Genomic DNA, 21145 nt, shown 5'->3' with positions numbered 1-21145 from the left:
TTTTAATAAATCCAGGGAACCTTATAGTATTTCACTCATCTTGAAGAGCATCCTCTTTAAGATATTTAGAATAATTTAAAAAAACAGTCTATTTTCATAAACTTTCTTAGAAATTTTAAAAAAAAAACTACTAATATTTATAAATACTGTTCGCATTATCACGCACACGCTAATATGCAAGTGTCACTAGAATTGTATTGATACAGACAACTCGAAAGTGGAATTGTTCAGTCTTTTTCCATTCCTTAATTAGAAATTGAAAAACATTTAAAAATTGCTGACGATCAACAAACATAACATCTAGCATAATGAATGTCATTATGCAAGGATGTTATGCTTGTTGATAGTCTTTAAATGTTTTTAATTTCTAATAAATAGAATTAATAGTTTATACGAAGCTCTTCCTTAGAGTTAATAACGCATTAAAACACAAAGCTTCCAGCATCAAAAACAGATTAAATGCCCATTAAACTATTGAGATTAACCACTCAAACACATAACCTAATCTTTAGGCTATAAAATTTGTTTTGGGAATTTCAGTTTGTCGATTGTAAGAGCAAACTACAAATCCATTCAAAAACCTGACTCTTTGCAGAAAGAAAGCAAAATATATTTTGTCAATTACCCTTTATTTGCATTTGGTAAGTACTAGAATGATAATTTTAACTTTTTACCTTGAGCCGCATGAGACAATGATTTATTTTTAATTGTTCTTTGTATTTACTTATTCTTTCATTTACTTATTGCATTTCGTCAAATTCTCTGTTATTGGAAAAAAAATCTGCCGTGAGAGTATAGTTTACTGACAGGAATATCTGATTTTTTTTACACTTTTACTTATTTTTTTATCATAAAATGCAATAATTGAAATTCAAATACTTCTAGAAAGTAATACTTGTGCATAATAATATAATTTAAAGTTCTGAAGGAGAAAATATTTCAAAAAAGCATTGGTTCATTTAATATATGATATTTATTTTTAAAGTGCAGGATGAAAAAAAAGTTCAGAAGCTGTCAAATATCTCTTCCATCGGATGCAAAAAAGAGGAAATAGTTCATTCAATATATTTTTAAAAGCCTTTCACACTCGATTTTACACCCTCATCCCATGGGTTAAAATGGGGGGCAACATTGAAATCTTTTCTGAATATAAACCCTTACATTTTATTGCAGATTAGGATTCTCTAGAAAGAAGTATAGGATATAACATTTATGAATTACTATATTGCAAAAAACCTTCATTTCATATTGTTTTCGATGAACAGCCTTATAATTATTTCTTTCAGGTATTGTTTTAGAGATCTTTATTTTTGCATTTTATTGACACTGAATTTCTCGATATTTTGTTTCAGAGAAAATCGTTATAAAACAAAAATGGGATAAATGCTGCATAAAAAATATTTGTGAGAATAATTCCTGCTACTTTGTCATACGGAGATCTTCTACTTGGGCAGCCACTCGACAAAGATGCCAGAGTATATATCCAGATTATCCATCCTTGATTGATCTTACTCAAATACGCAATGAATACGATTTGGAAATATTATCAAACATGACATTAAGAAAAGCAGAATCTGGTAAATTCTTGTATTTTATCCCCTATTGAAAAAGTTTATCTCCGGTTTCAAAACAAATATCTTAGGAAAAGTCGGTTCCAATATAGTACTAGATCTGGTAGGATATTGGTTTCAGTATTATACTGAATCAATATTAGTTCTAGTACGATACTGGAACCAGTATTTCATTAGCTGGTGCAATTTACTGGTTGTGAATGGTTCTAGTGGTGTGATACCGGATCCAGTATAAGACATAGGTTCTAGTGTTGTGTCCAGTATGGTTTAAGTTTCATAGCCAGTATCATACTAAAGCTAGTGTGAAACTATTGCAATATATCCATTTTCATTCATATATATTGCAAATCATGAGCATAATATTGCAAGTCACCCTACAAGAAAGACCAGTAGAGATTAATGGAAATATGAATTTATCTATATAGTAATATGCAACACTGATATTAATAGAAATACATTGAACTGGTCTCTATGTTAGTGGTATTACTTTTTTGAAAAATTAATATATTATTGTTACGATTATAATACTTCGTCTAAATTAATTTAATTGGAAGGAACTTGATAAAGAAAGTATTTCAAACTAGAATTGAATAAATAAAAATAAAAGATTTTAGATTTTAGTTAAAATATACTAACATTATAGAGGTATTGTTTATTGATTAAATTCTGATATCGTTAATTATAAAAGCAAAATGCACAGCTGAAAATATTATAACAGAATTGGAGTATATATACCAAAGACCCAGCACTGGTTTAGTGAATGGAGTAAATAACATGAAGGACGCTGGAGTTTGTAGACCTAGAGAATAGTATAGAAGGGACCTGGAGTATTGGACTTTTCATTAAGTGAGTTCCGTAACACAGAGCCGTTGAGTCTCTTAGAATTTACTCGTTTTACAAGTAAGCTCAGGCTACTTAAAAAAAGAACTACACATACTACAACAAATCAATTATTTAAAATGTAGCAAATTCAAAATCATATGAATTTTACAGAAAAGCTTAAAAACATTCTTGTGATGGCAACTATACATCTTAAAATGTATTTCGTTGGAAAATATAATTGATTGTTTTGCTGTTGGAGCTTATTTTTATTTTCTCATACTAATGTCCTAAAATTTATAAAATAATGAATAAATTTGTTATAAATGAGTTTCCCGTATGAAAACATGTTTCTTATAAAAACATTTTTATGCATTGTTCATCACAGATATCTTAAGCAGTTGCTCTCTTCAGACAATTTTTTTTTTGCACTTGTATTAATTTTTGATATTTTGTATTATTATATTTAATAGGTTTTTTTAAATTTCAGCCTATTAACTTTTGAAGCATTTCTTTTAATTAAAAATCATAAAAAAACTTAGCACAGCGTGAAATATAGCTGCTTAATATATCGACATATGAAAGATGTAACCTAGAGATGAATATAAGTAACTCTTATATTAAGCTATCAGCTTTTGATCATAGATTTTGTTTAAATTCCTTCTTAAGGTAGTTTTTGTTAAAATTTTGAGTAAAAATCGAATTGAGTACAGTTTAACAGAAGAAACTGCACATAGAATTCAGGTAGGAAATTTCGACTCGTAGAAAATAAAGTTGAAAGACGTGAAATATAATACACATTCCAAGACATTTGCATTATCTGAAATGAATTCTTGTGGTGCCTTGAAAAGTAACTTGGATTGATTTAGAGCTTATAGAGTGCAGCAATCTAACGGAAAAACTAAGAACTACGCCCATTTCTTCACTAAATCAATTCTAGAAGCGACATTAATCACTTTTTTGGGTTTTGGTTCGAGTAACTTTTTTTACGTTAACCCTGGCGTACTGTACTTTTTTGTCTGATGTCTTAAAACAGCATCTTGTTTTACTAATTAGTATAATTGAGGTCCACTCTTTGAGTCAATAGATTGCATTTTAGTACTGAGAGATTCGTCGATTCGATTTAAAGTAATTTGGGATGTTTTGATTGTACATTTTAATAAAATGAAATCTTTTTTTAAAATTACAGCAGAACAAAGAAAAATTTGGACAAGTGGAATAAGTTGTCCCAAAGGAAAAGATGGGACAGATGGACAAATGACTAAATGGACAAATTCAGACAGCCCTTTTCAAGAATGGTTACAGAATAGAATTAGATATAACTATTTATCTAACAGTGGCTGCACATTTTTAGCCTTTACTCCAGCAAACACTGTTTCCGATATTGAATTAGAGTTCGAGGTAAATTTTATTAATCTCTTCATAGTTTGATGAATACTCTTTTTGCACAAAATTATCACTGAACATTTTAATTTAATTGAACATTTTATTTGTCTTTAGAGTAAAAACATTTTAATAAACGACAATGAACGCGATAAATCTTATGCTAATGTTGATAGTCAATTAAATAAACCAAATGGTAGAGAAAATATGCTAAACATGGGAGGTTGACCTAACCTATCTTTATTTTATATTTAAATATTTATTAAGCTAATTCATTCTAAGCAATGTTTCTCACCTCGAATTCGAGGTAAATTTTATTAATCTGTGGAATCGGATATGTAGTTTTCATCAAAACATGAAAACATTTTGAGGAAAATTACATTTCCGTAAAAATCATCCCTGAATTAATACAGTAAAAGTATTATAATTATGAACGTAATGAATCTTATAATACTAATGGTATGAGTCAATTATACCAAATGGTTGCAAAATCATGGGAAGTGTGACCTGTCATATTCACCCTATGAAAGATGGATATGTGTATTCTGTAAAATTATGAATGAAGGATGGGTCTATAAACGGCTTTCTATCCTGACAGACTGACTTTTAAATTAATTTCCCTATTAATGATTTTTTTAATTTTTTTATTTTTATTTTTTTATTTATTTATTTATTTATTTATATTTTTTTTTTTTTTTTTTTTATTTATTTTTTGTTTTTTTAAGACTGCTAATTTATTCAATCCGTTAAACATTTTTATTATTATTTCAATTTTATTACCTTTTTACTAATTGTTTCTCATAGATGGCAGCACTAATATTTTACCTAAACATTTTTTTCTTCTTCTTCGATCAAATGTTTTTTTAATTTTATTATATTCGATTCAAGCTATAAGCAATATTTTACATCTTCGCGATTTTTGTTAACTGTTTTATTATTGTACTTTTAAACCTAAACCGCGTTTTAATTCACGCCGGTAAGTTTGATTTCCTTTTACATTTTTCTTTTATTTCATGATTTTTTACAACATAAGGTTTTTTGCGATATCGACACATATAAAGAATAATTTTTATCTTAGGATAATTATTCTTTATTCAGAAATATCGCATTTATAGCAATAGATGTGTCTTGATAACGACTATTTGCTTTTACCATTCTTGTTTCTCTACCATTTAGTTTTTTATTTTATTCATGTTTTTCATGTTAATTTGTGTATATATATATATATATATACTAATGGGTACCAGATTACAGAAAAAATCAAAGAAATCAAGAGCAGAACATGTAAGTAAAATCAAGTGATCCGTGTGAAAAATATCCTTTTTCAAAGATAAACTTGAAAAAAAGTATGAAAAAATAAAATAAAGGAAATTTTACAAAATATTAAAATAAGCAGTAATGCAGCTTTAAAGTAACAATTATAATAATAAGTAAAACAAAAAGAAAATGCATGAGGTTATAATAATCCTTATCCTTCTTCCAAATCAAATTCAAAATTATCAAAAAGTAATAAAATTATGATGAGGACTCCCCAGAAAACGTTTGGTGACAGGGAAAATTGAGTCATATTCGAATTCCCCAGATTATTTAACCGAAGAGTCAGCAGTATTTTCCACGTTTTTTAATGCTATTACTATTAGAGAAATACATAGTGTTCTTCATAGATTGACGGTTTTCAAAAATTTATAACAGGAATAAAGTTAAGGATAAAGAAAAAAAAAACAAATTTATGTGGCGTAAGACAAAAAACAAATCTTCTTTCAGTTTAAAAATATTAAGCTTGATAGAAGTCCCTTTTCCCAGTTGCATTTTATTGTAAAAAATAAAAAAATATATATATATCATTCTCTGATTATAACTTGTAATTGGGACTAAGGGTGAACTTTTGGAAAATATCATAATGTGATTTCCATTCACTGAAAGACTTCGAAAAATTATGAAATAATTTCCGTTTGGTTTTCTTCGATAGACAGGTTTACTACAAACTATAAAAAAAAAATTTTGAATTAAAAACAGAAACTAGAGTAGGGAAGATTTACGTCTTTACACTACTTTACGTACGCACTACATTACCAATAAAGTCAATGGGACGATAGTGAAGTGTAAAACTTAACTAGCATATATATATATTATGCTAAATTTTTCCAATGCGTCTTTCAATCAGTTGACTAGCCTGAGCATTATTATTTTAAAATGAACACCCTTACGATAAACTACTAATACAATAAGTTTTATTCATAAGCGAATTTCACAAATCATGCCATATCCTTATAAGCATAAAATCATTTTCACTATATTAGAACATCACCAATCACTAATCAGGAAGATATTTCATTGAAACTATATATATGGGTGACTCTTTTTAAACATGACAATTCGGACCAAAAAATTTCTTCAAATTTAAAGTCTTCAAAGTAATATAAATTCTTTTTGTATACTTCTTTAGTTAAATTTATTAATATCTTACAGACAGCAGAGTAGTTTATTGACATTTGCTCGAGAAAAAAAGTGAAATAGGAATTCACTAAATCTTGAATGCCAGGAAAATGATACATTGGCTTAGAAGTTTAAAAAACAGTCATTTTAAGTTAATAGTAAGTAATTCAGCTTAAGCATTTATGTTAGATGAACCATAAATTGCTTAGATTAATTCTTTTTATCTACTGTAGAAAGAATCAAAATTTTTTTTGTTGCTGATATGTATAGAATAAAATTGTGTATAATAATCAATCATTAAATAAATAAATAACTTTGATTACATCCAACCATATTACAATCTTACATAAACTTGGTATTAGGTTAATATTTGCTTTTCCTCATTACAGTATTAGAGTTAAAAAAATTTCTGGTAGCACTTCAATGTCCTGGAATTCATAAGCCAGGAAAATGACAGCCAGGATAATGACAAATTCGCCATTTTATAGCATATAATTTTAATTTAATATTTTGGCCTACGAAGTTTACATTCTGCAGAAAACAACAGGATTTCTTAAAATAACTCACTATGTAGTTTATGTTATTAATGATTTCAGGAAGTCAGGAAAACGACAACACAAAAACCTACCCATCTTGAAAAATTTTTTGAAATAGACTTTGAACCAAAAAATTGGTTCCTTTTCATGCAACAAGACATGTTCGTATCTAATAAATCTATTAACATAAAATATTGATTGTTGGCTCTATTTATTTTGGTTATAAACCACTAAATAAAAGTAGTCAGGAAAATGACAGATTTTCTTGAGACAAACAAATTATTGACAGAAAAAAAATTTTTAAACGAAGTTTTTGTAAATAAAACCCTCTGCGTATATTCTAGAAATGCTTACACCGGTTGAGATAAAAAAAAATTAGATATTGAAAAATTTATGGGAAGCTTTGAAGCTAGTTATTATTGGAAACATTGTTTGGGACATGCCAGAAAAAAGGCATTTTGAAGTTCAATTAAATTTTTTAACTATACAAAACAGTCAATGCTAGTGCAAAGTCATGTTAATTTTATTTACTCATCATAATTAGAGAAAGAATATCCAAGTGACACAAAATGCTCCTCACTTCAAAGTTAGGGTAAATCTTGCAACATAAATCCATAAAATGTTTTATTTCAGGGAATAAGGGAAATCTATAATAATTGGTCTGTTAAATAGGTCGAGGGAAATTGAGCTTTCTCAAGCTCAGTTGCAGGGATAAACGTTAAAAAGTTAACTAATGCATACTTGAACTAAAAATAGATTAAAGGACAGGATAAGAATATTAAAGTGTGAAAAAGAGCGTTTCGTTTAGAAAAATGAATTAAGAAAAATATTTACTAAAAAGGAATAACATAAAAGGATTAGTTGTAGCTTTTTATGTTTATATATGTAAATTTAAAAAATTTCGAAAAACTGTGACATGAATTTGTTCTTTGATTTATAAGTTTGCTACTTGCAGCATCATCTGTTGAAAAATCATTGAACTAAAAGAATAAAGCCTAGGAAGAAATATATTTTATCTGTCACATGAAATTTCTGCTAAAGATTGTTTTTCAACCTTAAAAGTTTCTCTGTTATAAATTTTTAAGAAGACAGACAGGTTGTGTTAATAGTGGCCCTTACGTAACTCTCAGTAAAATTTAAGGTGATTTTTACAAATTAGAATTTCTGCAATGATGAATAAATTATTTTTTTTGTAACTTCTGATGTGAAATTGTTTACCAATAAATAATTTTTTTGAAAGTTTAGGATCAAAGATCTCATCATTTAGGGATGTGTGAATTCCTTTTACCTGAAGACATTCTAAATATCACTTTTCCTGGAACTACAACTAGCTCTCGAACTACAACCGCTATGCTAACAAGCCCTAAAGTAAAGAGTAAGTATTTTAAACACAAAGCACGATCAAAATATTTGGTGAATTCCAGTTTCAAATTTTAAAGGACAAAACACAAACACTAGCGGTCAAAGGAAAATTTTTGAAATTTTTTAACTCAGAAACTATTTGACCAATGTCGTTCATATTTTTAAATTGTCATTAAAATTTACATACTTTAAAATTAAGACTAAATTTTGTATGTTTTTCAATTACCAAATTTTCGACGATTATAAAAATTAAAAAAAATAATAATTGACTATGAAAAAACTTTTTGCATTGGAATTTCTACACCAGGAAGATAGATGGCAAGCCACACCCGTGAAATTTGCTTGAAAGAGAACACAGGATAAGATATGCAAACGATTATAATCCCATCCCACTTACATAAAGCAGGTGGCATTGATGACACCTATAATACTAAAAAAGCAAAAGTTTAACAGAAATTTTCTCATGCCCAACATACATTCGACCGTTATTTTCGGCTGTGGAAACCCCTTGTGTAAGTCGAGAAAATACTTACCAGCACGTGTCTGAGTTTGATTAATCAAAGATTCTAACCTCTCGGGGTTGTGACTTATCGTACTGCCTTTTTGCTTTAAAAGAAATGTATAAAATTTGAAGGAAAAAAAACAACGTCTAGCTTTATGTTAATGTTACGTATGCTTAGGAACTGGCATGTTTTGGGTATATTAGAATTTCTTTCCAAATTTCTAAAGAAATTTCACTTCATATACGAATCTTAGATAATGATTATTGAAACAAGTGGAATTTAAAGAAAGGTCATAACAAAAGAGTTAAGTACCATTTAGACTAAGTTTAAATAACAGTGGAAAAGGTTATATATAACAGGGGGTCGCATAAACAAACTTCAAGGGGAGTTAAGACACATCATCAGGTTTAAAATTGCATATGAACCCGAACATTGAAATGTCTTAAGCCGCTAGAAACATTTTCGGACATGGGATCCTATGCAGTTCTAATCCTGATGATGTACCCCAACCAAAGAATATATAAGTGAGACTCACATTATATATTCTTTGTCCCAACTCCCCTACAAGTATGGTGCAACATTTATGCAACTCCCTGTTATATATAACGTTTTTAAACTTGTAGATTTCGACAAAAAAATACTAAAAATAACTTTAAAAAGAAAAGAATTTCGGAGTAAAACTAGTCTGAGATTTGAAATCCCCATGCACGAATTAGACAAGAATCCTATCAAAGTATGAAATAGATTTAAGCAAATATTAAGAAAAATCTTTAAAATATTAAGTCGAAATGGAAAAGCGCTAAAAACAGCTAAAACCATCAAATTTGTCTTATATAAACAATTTAAATAAAACGTTAGAAACCAAAAACGAAATTCTTAAGATGTGTATGTGAACAAAAACAGCACTTTATCATGGACATAGCAGACAGTGTATTCCATGATGAAGTACTGTTTTTGCTAACATACATATTTTTAGAATTTTGACTTCGAACTTTTTATTTAAATTGTTTACAAGATCAAGTATTTATATAAATGCAACAAAAAATTTGCTCCCCAGTGTAATTCATATCCAATATAATGTAATCGTTATATACGCTTTCGGACTTCACAAGATTTGGACTTTATTAAATTTCTTTTTTCAAAAAAAAAAAAATCTATATTTATTTTTAGACATGTATAGGTATTTCCGAAACATATGATGACCGCATTTTATCATAAAACCAGTTTAAATTGATTATCTCGATGCAAAAGTTCGAAAAAAAATGGCAATTAATCTGCTAACATTGAGTGTTTTTGACTGTATAAAAATACTTTAGACATTTTCTATACATGTGTCTGCACATATATTTCCAAAACATTGCCCATATTTTCGCAAGAAATGATAAAAAAAAAAGTAAAACTTTTGCTAATTGTCCAACATATTATCATTAAATATGCTTCGGACTTCGCCTATTTTAGACAATAATAAATTTTTTCAACAATTTTTATTTATTTATTTCAAGACGCACATAGATTTTTCTGAAAAGTACAAAGCCCATGTTTTAACTTGAAACCAGTTCAAATTTATTAACTAGAAGAAATTATACAAAATTCACTAAGTGTCTGACATGAATTCGACATTAAATTTGGTTAGTCTTAGCGTGCGACTATTAATTAAAAAAAAAACTTCTATATTTCCATACGTATTTGGAAAAATAAAGAAAATGTGACGCCCATGTTTTTATATCAAACCAGTTTAAATTAATTCGCTCGATACAAAAATTTATAGAAAATTCCTACATTATTCAACATATTATTAAAAAAGCTCAAGACTTGGTGTTTAAGACTAAGATTTTTCTCTTTAAATATGTTTATAGTTATTTCTCGTTATTCATGAATATTTTAAGGAAATCAGACATACGTATATTAGTATAAATCCATTTAGATTCACTTTATACCAAAAAATTATAAACTATGTCCAATAGAGTGCTATCTTTATGTACATTTCTGACTTCACACATTTGGACTATATTAAATTCTTCTTAAATGTTTCTATATTTATTTTCAGGCATGTATTGGATAAAATATGACTCATATATTTTCACATCATAAATTTACTCACTCGATGCGCTGCAAAAAATTTATAAGAAAATACACAAAACGTCCGAGTTTACATTAGCTTCATTCCGGAATTTGCGTGTTTTAAATTATAATAAAATGTTTTTAAAAAATTCTATAAATATTTCGAATTATAAATGGATATTTTCGAAAGATTATGACTCTCAGATATGTGTAGAGGCAGTTGTAAATAAATTGCTCGGAGCAAAAGAATTATAAAATAAAACTTCAAATTGTCAAACATTGTGTTAGATTTATTTATGATTAGGACTTAGCGTGGTTTTAGATTTCTACAAATATTTCTAGACATATGGATGTTTTCAGATAATATAACACCCATATTTTTATATAAAACCATGTTCACCACTCGATGCATATATTATTTACACTCTGAGCGTTTTGGATAACATTTTTTTTAAGAAAACATTATACAGAAACATACATGAATAATTCTAGAAAATATGACGCTCATTTTTTCCCCTCAAATCAGATTCATCCAATTTACATGATGCAACACAAAACGTCTAACGCCTTACACATATAATTTGGCCAGACTTTGCTTGTTTTTTAAATTTTTTATACGTTTTTGGACATCTATAGATATTTTTGATAAATATGACTACCACATTTTCATGTGAAACTAGTTAATTAATTCAATAAATGTACAAAAAATACATAAAAATTCATAAATCGTCCAGCTCGACGTTATATATGCTCCGAACTGTGCGTACTTCGTACTATATTAATTTTTTTTTATGACAGATAAATGTTTCTTATTTGGATATTACAGGAAAATATGACGCTCATATTTTCAAATAAAATCAGTTTAAATTAACTCGCTCGATCCAAAAGAAAAAAAACTATAGAAAATTCCGATATTTTACAACGTGATGTTAATATAATATGTACTCAAAATTGTGTGCTAGGTTCTATAATAAATTTTTATTTAAATATTTCTATAAATGTTTCTTGATATACATAGGTATTTTTCAATAACGCGCATATTTTTTTTCTAAAACCAGTTTAAAGTGATTCACTTATTACAAAAAAAATCATAAAAATTTGATAAGTGCCCATCGTGATCATATAGATTCATTTTGTCCAAAAATCGTATTTTGGACGATAGATATTTTTTTTAATTTTCTATTTCTATTCATACATAAATATTTTCGGAAAATATGACGTCTATATTTTCATATATTTATCTCGAATTGATTACGATTTGTTACCCAGTTAATTTTTGTTAGTTTTGAGATTTTTTAATTATTAAATTTGCATTTATTATTTAGTTCGGTGTTTAACTGACATGATATATCAATAATATATCTTATTTCACATATTATAGAAACTATCGATTAATCGAACAGATTAAACTTCGTCTGTAGAGAAAGAGCAAATAAATTCGACGCAAGTTCCAGATGCATTTCTAAATCGGTGCTAGTGAAGCAAATTTATTTTGAGTCAGTAGAACTTTATTATAGTTTCTATGTATCCAATATGTCAATATTAATGTTATTAATTATTGTCATATTTTTATAGGCCAATTAATTGTGAAAAAACAGTATATTCTGAAATAAAATGCTCAATTAAGTATGAATAGGATTTACACAAAGAAACATTACGCTAAAAATTATTTTGTGCACGCAATTATCTACGAATAAACGAATTTTATAATTGCGGACAAACATTTTTCAATTCGCTCAAAAATATGTTGAGTTATAGCAAAATAAGCAAAAAGTAAAATTGACTCTTGACTTAACTATTGCGACAGACAAATCTACAAAAAAAAAAAATATGTTTATGCAGAGAAAGTGAGTTTATGTATCTGATTTCGTAACTTATAATATTATCCGCACAAATTATTAGCATATATCACCCCCGTGAACCATTACCCTTTCAAGACCAGTTTTTTATTTTCCAATAAAAAGACAAATTACGACTTTAATAGATAAAATTAACAATATTCTGCCAAAATCAAATAAAAAAAATTAACTATAGGGGTTATTGGGGGGGAGGCTGAAACTTATCTGTTCCACCGGTATTTTTAGGCTGGATACTTATGCCCCAGTGGTGCTTTCGCCTGCAGGTGATATATGTCCCGGTGGGGTCGAAAGGGTAAAGTTTGAGTCCTAATACGTGAAAATCCCATCATTCGATCGAAAGTTATTCAGTGTGTTTCCTTTTTATGCTATTATTATTTTATTTCATTTATGAATTAATTATCATTATTTATTTATTTTTTTTTTTTGCATTGTACATGACAACCAATTCAGCAGAACTCATTTGTATGGCGATATTTCTAAAGTTATGTTTGTACTTAAAGTAAACTAGATCACCATCAGACCTACTAGAGCTCCTGCAATAATAAATGCCTTAAAGTTAACAATACTGTAAAGTTGGTCATTTTTAGACATTCATGTGACGGACAAACAATTATATCAATTGAGTTATCACATAAAAGCACATTGAGTTCACCAAAATTAGATTGAATTCTCTGAATATTGAAATAAGTAATATGTATTATGAAGCATTTGAGATTGTTATGATTAGGGCCAAGAAAAGTTTTCAGGCTATCTAAGAGTGTTTATAGTTAGTTAATAGGAAATTCTAGCTATAATCAAGTGTCATTAACATAAAAGCCCATTGAGTTCGCCAAAATTATATCGAATTCTCTGAATATTGAAATATGTATAATGAAGCGTTTGAGATTGTCATAATTAGGGCAAGAAACGTTAATAGTGCTTAGAGTTAGTTAATAGGAAATTCGAGCTATAATCAAGTGTCATTAACATAAAACATCGAATTCTCTGAATATTGAAATAAGTAATATGTATTATGAAGCATTTGAGATTGTCGTGATTAGGGTGCTTTCAGGCTATTTAAAAGTGCCTGTAGTTAGTTAATAGGAAATTTGAGTTATATTCAACAGACACTAACATTGATCAAATCAGCTTCTTTCCGAATCGCTCTATAGCTTTAGTTTTGACTAATAAATATTTTACAATCTCTCACCAAGCAAAATTAAGTAGATTTTTTCACGTTTAAATTATTTGGAATAGGGGAGAGTCGGGTAGCCCCGCCCACTCAAAGAGTTTTGCTTATATTTCTGTATAATATTGAGTAATAATCAATATTTTTGTATGTTTCTATTGTTTTATCATCTAATTAAATAATACAAAAGGTATAAACCAAAAAAAGAATAGTTTAACTTAAAAAAATAGAAATTTAAAAAATTTGACTACTGTATTCAACATATTTTCAAAACAATTGCTTACCATGTTACCAGCTGCATAAATACTTGAAACTTTGAAAATAATCTTTATGGCCCATTGACTTGAAAAAATATTCTATACATATGAAATTAACAGTGGGCGGGAGTACCCGACACTCCCCTACTAGTGTTTATTACCTGGGACAAAATACTCATGAATATAGATCGTGTCAAGTCATGGGGATAAAATACTAGTCGATCTTTTCTATTCGCTGCTACTGAAACGACTTTGCATCGCTGTGAACTGTGCAACAATTGGGCAACACTTTGTCTTTGCTTGATGATTGCATACACGATGAGCAATGATAATTACGTTCGAAATTTCTTAAAATTAAGCTTACTAATTCTTTTAGGCCTTCGTAATCTGCTTCCGTTTTGACTGAAATTGCTAAGTTTTTGCATCCTCAATATTGTCGCATCTGATACATTTCAGTTTCCAAAACACCAATTCTAACATCGTACTTGTCGATATAAGATTTAGGAACTTATCATTGATCTTTCACTATTCAGGACTTTTAATTTTTAAACTTAGTACTTATTCAATAAGATCGTTAATAATTGTGTCTTTAAAGTTAAGAGATTTATTATACTCGATGAATTGTTGTTCAATAAAAGATATTAACTCGCTTCCTTTTATTTTATTTCTTTATTTTTTGTTACAACATACATTTGCAGGCTTGTGTGCTCAATTAAGGCTTATAAGCCTTTGTCATATAGAAGGACAGCATGGACATACATCAAGGATAACAGCAGGATTCGAACCAGCTTTGCGCAGAGTTTGGTGGGTGATACAGCTCAGCCAGAGAGACCTCTCATTTTGCGTATTAAGTGATTCATGCGGTACAAAAGTACCATTTTGACTTTTCATACCTTTCTTACGATTCTTCCCATCCTCATTTAGTACTTAGGGCCTCCCGGGCAGAGCAGTATCACCCGTCAAATGTTCTGTAGAGGTAGAGGGGTTCGAATCCCGCTGGAATCCTGGATGTATCCCCGTGTTGTTTTCTCTTAATTGCACTATCTGTCTTTCTACTTGACAACGGCTTATAAGCCGTACTTAAGTAATTGAGCACATGAGCTTGCATGCATGTGTACCAATAAATAAACAAATACGCATCGCTCGATTCTTCTGTCTCTCATCAACTGGAATTCTGCTTGCAGCTCACACCAATCACAGTGCTGAAGTAAAATATCCTCAATGAATTAGAATCCCCTTGCCGTCAGGTTAACGGTGGGAGGTTTTCCTCTCCATTTAACGTAAATGCTGGTTAGTTCCAACAAAAAGTCCTCCTCAAAAGCTAGTTTGTCCTGATGCTTGATCCAGGAGTTCCCTTGTCTTCTGGGTTGAGTTCAAAATTAAATGGCTACGGAACAGTGACAGTCGTTAACTCAGAATCGGGTGGGCAGTTGAACGAAACTCTTGTAGAAAACTCAATTCAAAGTGATTTCCAATTAAAGTAATTCAAGAATGTTATTTCAGGCAAAACTTTGGGTCCAGGTTTTTATAAATCTACAAAAGAAGTCACAACAATATCTACTTCAAGGTAAGAAATCTTTTGTTTCACAAATTAGACAAGCTCTTTTAATAATGAACAACTATAATTGTCCTTCAAAATGTGACTTTATACAATATTCTGAGACAAGGTCAATAAATTTTAAGGCCTCGCTATTTTAAATAATAAAGGAATTTCCAGTTCTTCCTAAATGTTTTGAATGGACCCAAAAGGTAAAACAGGGTATCAAAGTATTTCATTATTGGCATTTATGATGAGATCGCTACTGCCAGAAGGTGCGATTGATTTCATACTCTTCTGCTCTGATACTACAGATAAATTATAAATTTGAAAATTGTGATTCAGAGTCAAAAATGTTTACGATATTTTTAATATTTAAAATTTTAAAAAAAATATTTAAACTCTTTTAATGCAATATATCATGTATTTAAGTATTTTGAATTATTCCAGAAAGTAAAATAAGGTATGAAACTACTGTCTCGTTATTGATATTCATGATGAGAAAAAAAAAATCACAAAAGATGTAAGAAGCAGCTGTAGGTTCTTGAGGGTAGACCAACTGATTATTCGAGGGCGGATAGCTTGAAATAAAAAGAAAATACCCATTAGAGAGCTAAAAACTGTTCTTTGAGAACAGATCAATCATCACCTTTTTAAGAAGTAAAAAACTAAATTAAACGTTTCTAATTATAATAGTACTAATTAAGTATTGATATTTTCAGCCCAACAACCACAAATACAAATAACACACAGTTTTGTAACGGAACACGGGAAGCTGAAATTGATTGGCCACCTACAGCAGCTGGTGCAACAGCAAATGAAAGTTGCCCTGAAGGAATGACTGGTGAGATTAAATCTGAATTAAGATTTATTTTTATTGTTAATCCTAGGCCGGGATAGCCTGGTTGGTAGGCCATTGGGCCCAAGAGTTCGTGGGTTCGATCCCAGCAGGCCGAAGACTCCCCGTATAGTAAATGGTGACTGATGCACGCTGTTGAGTCGCAAAGTCCTCCATGTTCCCATAACAAATTAATACCTCTGGGGGTACAGATCCAGGAGTTTCCTCGTCTTCTGGAGTGGTTCAAAATTACAAGGCAACGGAGTTGAACATTAGTAGTCGTAAACCCGAAATTGGGTCGGCTATTAAACGACGGATATAAAATATTGTTAATCCTGAGCTGTGTTAGCTCAGGGGATAGAGCGCTTGCCTCCCATTGAGGTGAACCGGCTTCGAATCTCGTCAAAGGCTGGTTTATTCGAATTCCACACCCGGCTCGCACTGAACACAGTGCTGACGTAAAACATCATCAGTGGTAGATGGATCATGGGTTAGAGTCCCCTTGCCATCAGGCTAACCGTGGGCTGTTTTCGTGGTTTTAATCTCCATGTAACTCAAATGCGATTAGTTCAATCAAAAAGTCCTCCGCGGAGGCAAATTTCTCCCAATACTTGATCCAGGAGTTCCCTTGTCTTCTGGATTGGGTTCAAAATTACAATGCTATGGAGTTGAACATTGGTAGCCGTAAACTGAAAAAAAATTCGGTCGGCTGTTCAACGACGGTTATTAAATATTGTAATCCTGATCCGTGATAGCTCAGAGGATGGAGAGTTAGCTGGTCGATACGAATTCTGCTCCAGGTTCGCATTAACCGGAGTGCTAACATAAAATATTGTCAGGGGCAGGGGGATCATAGATTAGAATCCCCTTATCATTAGGCTAATAACTGGAGGTTTTAGTGATTTTTCACTTCACGTAAAGCAAATGCGGGTTAGTTCCACCAAAAAATCTTTCAAGAAGGCTAATTTGTCCCAACGTTTGATCTAGGAGTTTCCTTGTCTTCTGGATTGGGTTCAAAATTATAAGGCTACGAAGTTTAACATTGATAGTCGTCAACTCAGAATTAGGTCGGCTTTTCAATGCCGGTAGTAATTGTAATTATCGTACGTCTTATCCATTAAGCCTATAATACATTTTAAAAATTGTCATTAATTGTCAAAAATTGTCTAAGGAAGTAAAACTTTGACAAAGTATAGCTGTTTTATTCTTTTTCCCTCAGTTACCAGCATTATCGTTTTAGATTTATTGTTTTAATAATCATTTGATTATTTTATGGCAAGATCAAACTAAGTTTTTCAGTTTTATAAAAGCATTTTTTTTTCCTTTTTGATTGAACCTGTCCAAGTAAATTGACTTGCAGTTTCTTTTTTCCTTTCTGTAACTTTTCCACTCGGTTACCACGTTCATTGTAACATTATTTATTGATTTTTAAAAGAGTATTTCATTAAATATTAAATTTATGAAAAGAAAAATAGGTAGATATCATTATTTACATGAGTAAAATTCTGTAATTTACAATGCAAGAATATTTAAAGTTTAGTTCTGACAGCTTTTCCCTCTGTTACTCTTTTCCCGTTTGTTACCTTCCTTTTATTAAGCTTTATTTTCCTATGAAATTTAACAAAAAGAAATTTTAGGGATTTCGCTTTTGAACTTACATAACAAAGGAAAACATAATGCAGATTTAAGTTAATGTTTTGATTTTTTTTATTTTATGATCCAAATCAAAAAGTGCACTGATGTTTTAAGTTTTATGGACAAGAAACATTCAATTGCAGATAAAAATGTTATTAATAGTTATTCCGTTATTTTTTTACGAAATATGTTTCTAAGTGCCTTTTCATTTCAAAAATGGCCCATACATATATTGTTCGTTCATCAGGAGTTGGCATTTGGCTCCACCTCCTCGGACGCTGAGTTCATTTCAACGTGGGAGTAAGAGGAGAAACACCTCCGCGCCTGAAATTAAGACAGCCCAAACGCAAACAATGAATTCTATTATAACTTTCGTTACTCTAGCTAATTAAATATATTTTAAATTTAAAAACTGCTGTTATCCCTGCAAAATGTTGCAAAAAGGACTAACGATTCACTCAAAAGAGAGAAAAATCATCTTATTTATGAAGCATTTAATGTTAAAAAAAATGCACATAAAGATAGCGAAATAAATATATTTGTCATGCGATCGCCAAATATCAACCTTATTCTGAATTGTTCACCTCCTTCTCCCAAAAATAACGAAATAGTATCGTCGGATACCACGTGATGAAGGCGGAGCCAAGTGCCAACTCCTGGTAAACGAACTATAGAAATTATGCATTATAAACTTATTCAATACTGTTCACTGAAATCTAAAAATTGAAATATAATTATCTTTATTACACAACTAAAAACACGCGTGTCTTTTTACAGTCTTTAGTTATATGTATTTGTTCACTATTTGAAAAATATTTTTGATCGAAATGAAATCTAAAAAAGAAAAGACGTCTCATTTTAGATTAATTCTATAATTAGGATACGCACAGTGGTTTTGTAATGCAACAAACTTAAAATTCACACCTCCAAAACCGGATATCCAAGAGTGTAGCCATGTTTGGATTAAAGATTTAGAAGATAACGTAAGTAAAATTATATTACATCCATATCAACATTTTCTGCTCTAAACTGAAAAAAGAGATAATAATAAAAAGTTTGGATCACAGCAAACTCTATTGCATTTTGTGTTGTAAATCAAAGTGAGAAAAACTCATAATGCGCTTTTGACAATTGGCTCACACTTACATAAATATATAACTGCATTACATTTTCCGATATAGATTAAAGTGAGAGAGAGAAACTTATAAAACGCTTCTAAAAATAGAGAGCGCTTTGCCTACTTTTGCCTTATAATAACAAACAGTATTATATTGATTGAAGTAAGATAAAAACTTCCGTGTGTCTGAACGCCAAAAATGGTTGCATTGCAACTACTTTACATCAAAGCGGTGTTTCACATATTACACCAAGAATATTCGATTTGGTTAAAAGTAGCCTCCACCATGCTTGTTAATCAATAACACTAACATTTAGAATCACTGTAAAATATAATACACAAAAGAAAAGTTGTTTTTACGATACAATATAAAGCAAAAATCATAAATTTAGGAGCAATATTTCTTAAAACAAAATTAGTTTGCTAATCAAGCATACACACAACGCAGAAAGAATATTACACTGCTTGACAATTGCTTTGAAATAGTTAAATTTTTCGAAATAATTAACAATAGACGTTGATTGATGAAATGAAATTAAGTGCATATTTATTAGAGACATTTTGCATTTATTATTATGCAAAATAGTTCAGATATCAACCTATTGAAAAATAATAAATTAAAAATACGAAAAGATGCTCATAGGATGATTTCCAAACAGCCATAAAAAGTTGGTCTTATTACTAGAATGAAACAGAAATGAGTATCTCAGTAAGATAAGTGATTACCCCGACACTAATGTACATGTTGTATCTGTTATTTATGCTGTCCACTTAACTATCGAATAGTGCTTGTGGGATATTGTCCCATTCCTCTCTCAAGGCGGTCTTCAGCTGTTGCAGGGTTTGAAAGGGTGTGTTCTTTGTGAAATACACCTGCCATGGGCAACCTAGGCATACTCTATAGGATTTAGGTCAGAGGAGTACACAGACCATTGCATACTGTCAATATCTTTAATTTCTAGAGCGTCCGATACCTCAGAGCACCTGTCTGGCCACGCATTGTCATCCATAAACAGAAGTCTGAACCTACCACATCCATAAAAAGATAAACAAGATCCAGAATAGACTCTTTGCAATACCGCTGCGATGTAACGTTACCTCGCTCAAAGATGTGAAGAGGTGTTCAGCAATTAAAGTTGATGCTTGCTCATACCGGAACATCTGGGTCATACCGATAACATTCATGAACCCATTATAGTGCATAACAAGTTCCCCCCTCCATCTTTCTCTCCACACTAACTGGTAGCCAGAACCCATAGTGAATCGGGATTCGTCGAAGAACATTTCTCTGAACATTTACTGATTACCCCAACCAATACGTTCCTTACACCAACTTAATCTTACTCGGCGATGGCGTGCTTAAAGCAGGATGCATCGAACAGGTTTCCATGCATGCAAATCAACTTGATTTTATCGCCGCGAGATGATTCTAGGAGCATACATGTGTACCAGTTGTGGTTGCAAGGTTTATAACTATCTGCCTAAGAGTGACATTTCTGCTTCTATTCGCTACTGGAGATACGTATCGTTCGTCTGGAGGCATGGTGTTTCTACAACGACCATCGGCATGCTAACACACAGCATTTCCACCTTCAGCGGTCTTTTTTAATCGGGAGAGGACACTTTTTGACGTTCTCATTACTGAGGACACAGTGATGACATTTTGACCTGCTTCCCGTCGTCTGACTGCTCGTCCACTATCGTAAAAACTCAAATGATATCTTGCTAACCCTTTGCACTTAATTATAGCAACACCACACTGAATTTAACAGAAATAAGTTCAACGACCTATGGTGCTATTTTGGTCAAATATCTAACATTATGAATTTTCGAATGTACGAAAAAATTGTGTGCACTTCCTTTTATATAGATAACGGGTACTGCTCTACCACGCCCTCTACACTTGATTTTACTGTTATTGGTCGGCTGTCAATAATGCTACTTTGCATAAATCAGCTGTTCCTTACTAATTGCCAAGCAGTGAAATATAAATTCGAACAAAACTGATTTGAATAGAAGTTAAATATTGTATAATTATTTAATGCTACTGACAGATTTATAAG

General features: G+C 30.5%; 1 protein-coding gene across 2 annotated transcripts in view; it reads left to right on the top strand.

Annotated features, from left to right (window-relative positions):
- Nucleotides 1–21145, top strand: part of LOC107453368 (adhesion G protein-coupled receptor L1) — a 70224-nt gene that overhangs the window by 8930 nt on the left and 40149 nt on the right. Inside the window, exons 2-7 of one of the 2 annotated variants that reach the window (XM_016070179.4) lie at nt 1353–1577; nt 3580–3791; nt 7991–8120; nt 15459–15522; nt 16215–16336; nt 18845–18948. In XM_016070179.4, coding sequence (XP_015925665.2) covers nt 1353–1577; nt 3580–3791; nt 7991–8120; nt 15459–15522; nt 16215–16336; nt 18845–18948 — 857 coding nt within the window. Of the gene's footprint in view, nt 1–1352; nt 1578–3579; nt 3792–7985; nt 8121–15458; nt 15523–16214; nt 16337–18844; nt 18949–21145 lie in introns of those variants that run through there. The other variant, XM_016070181.3, reaches the window with a different exon arrangement.

The sequence above is a fragment of the Parasteatoda tepidariorum genome, chromosome X2, assembly GCF_043381705.1.
Source record: "Parasteatoda tepidariorum isolate YZ-2023 chromosome X2, CAS_Ptep_4.0, whole genome shotgun sequence".
Taxonomy (NCBI): domain Eukaryota; kingdom Metazoa; phylum Arthropoda; class Arachnida; order Araneae; family Theridiidae; genus Parasteatoda; species Parasteatoda tepidariorum.
Note: the sequence above shows the minus strand (reverse complement) of the source record. Positions and strands in the feature narration are given on the sequence as shown.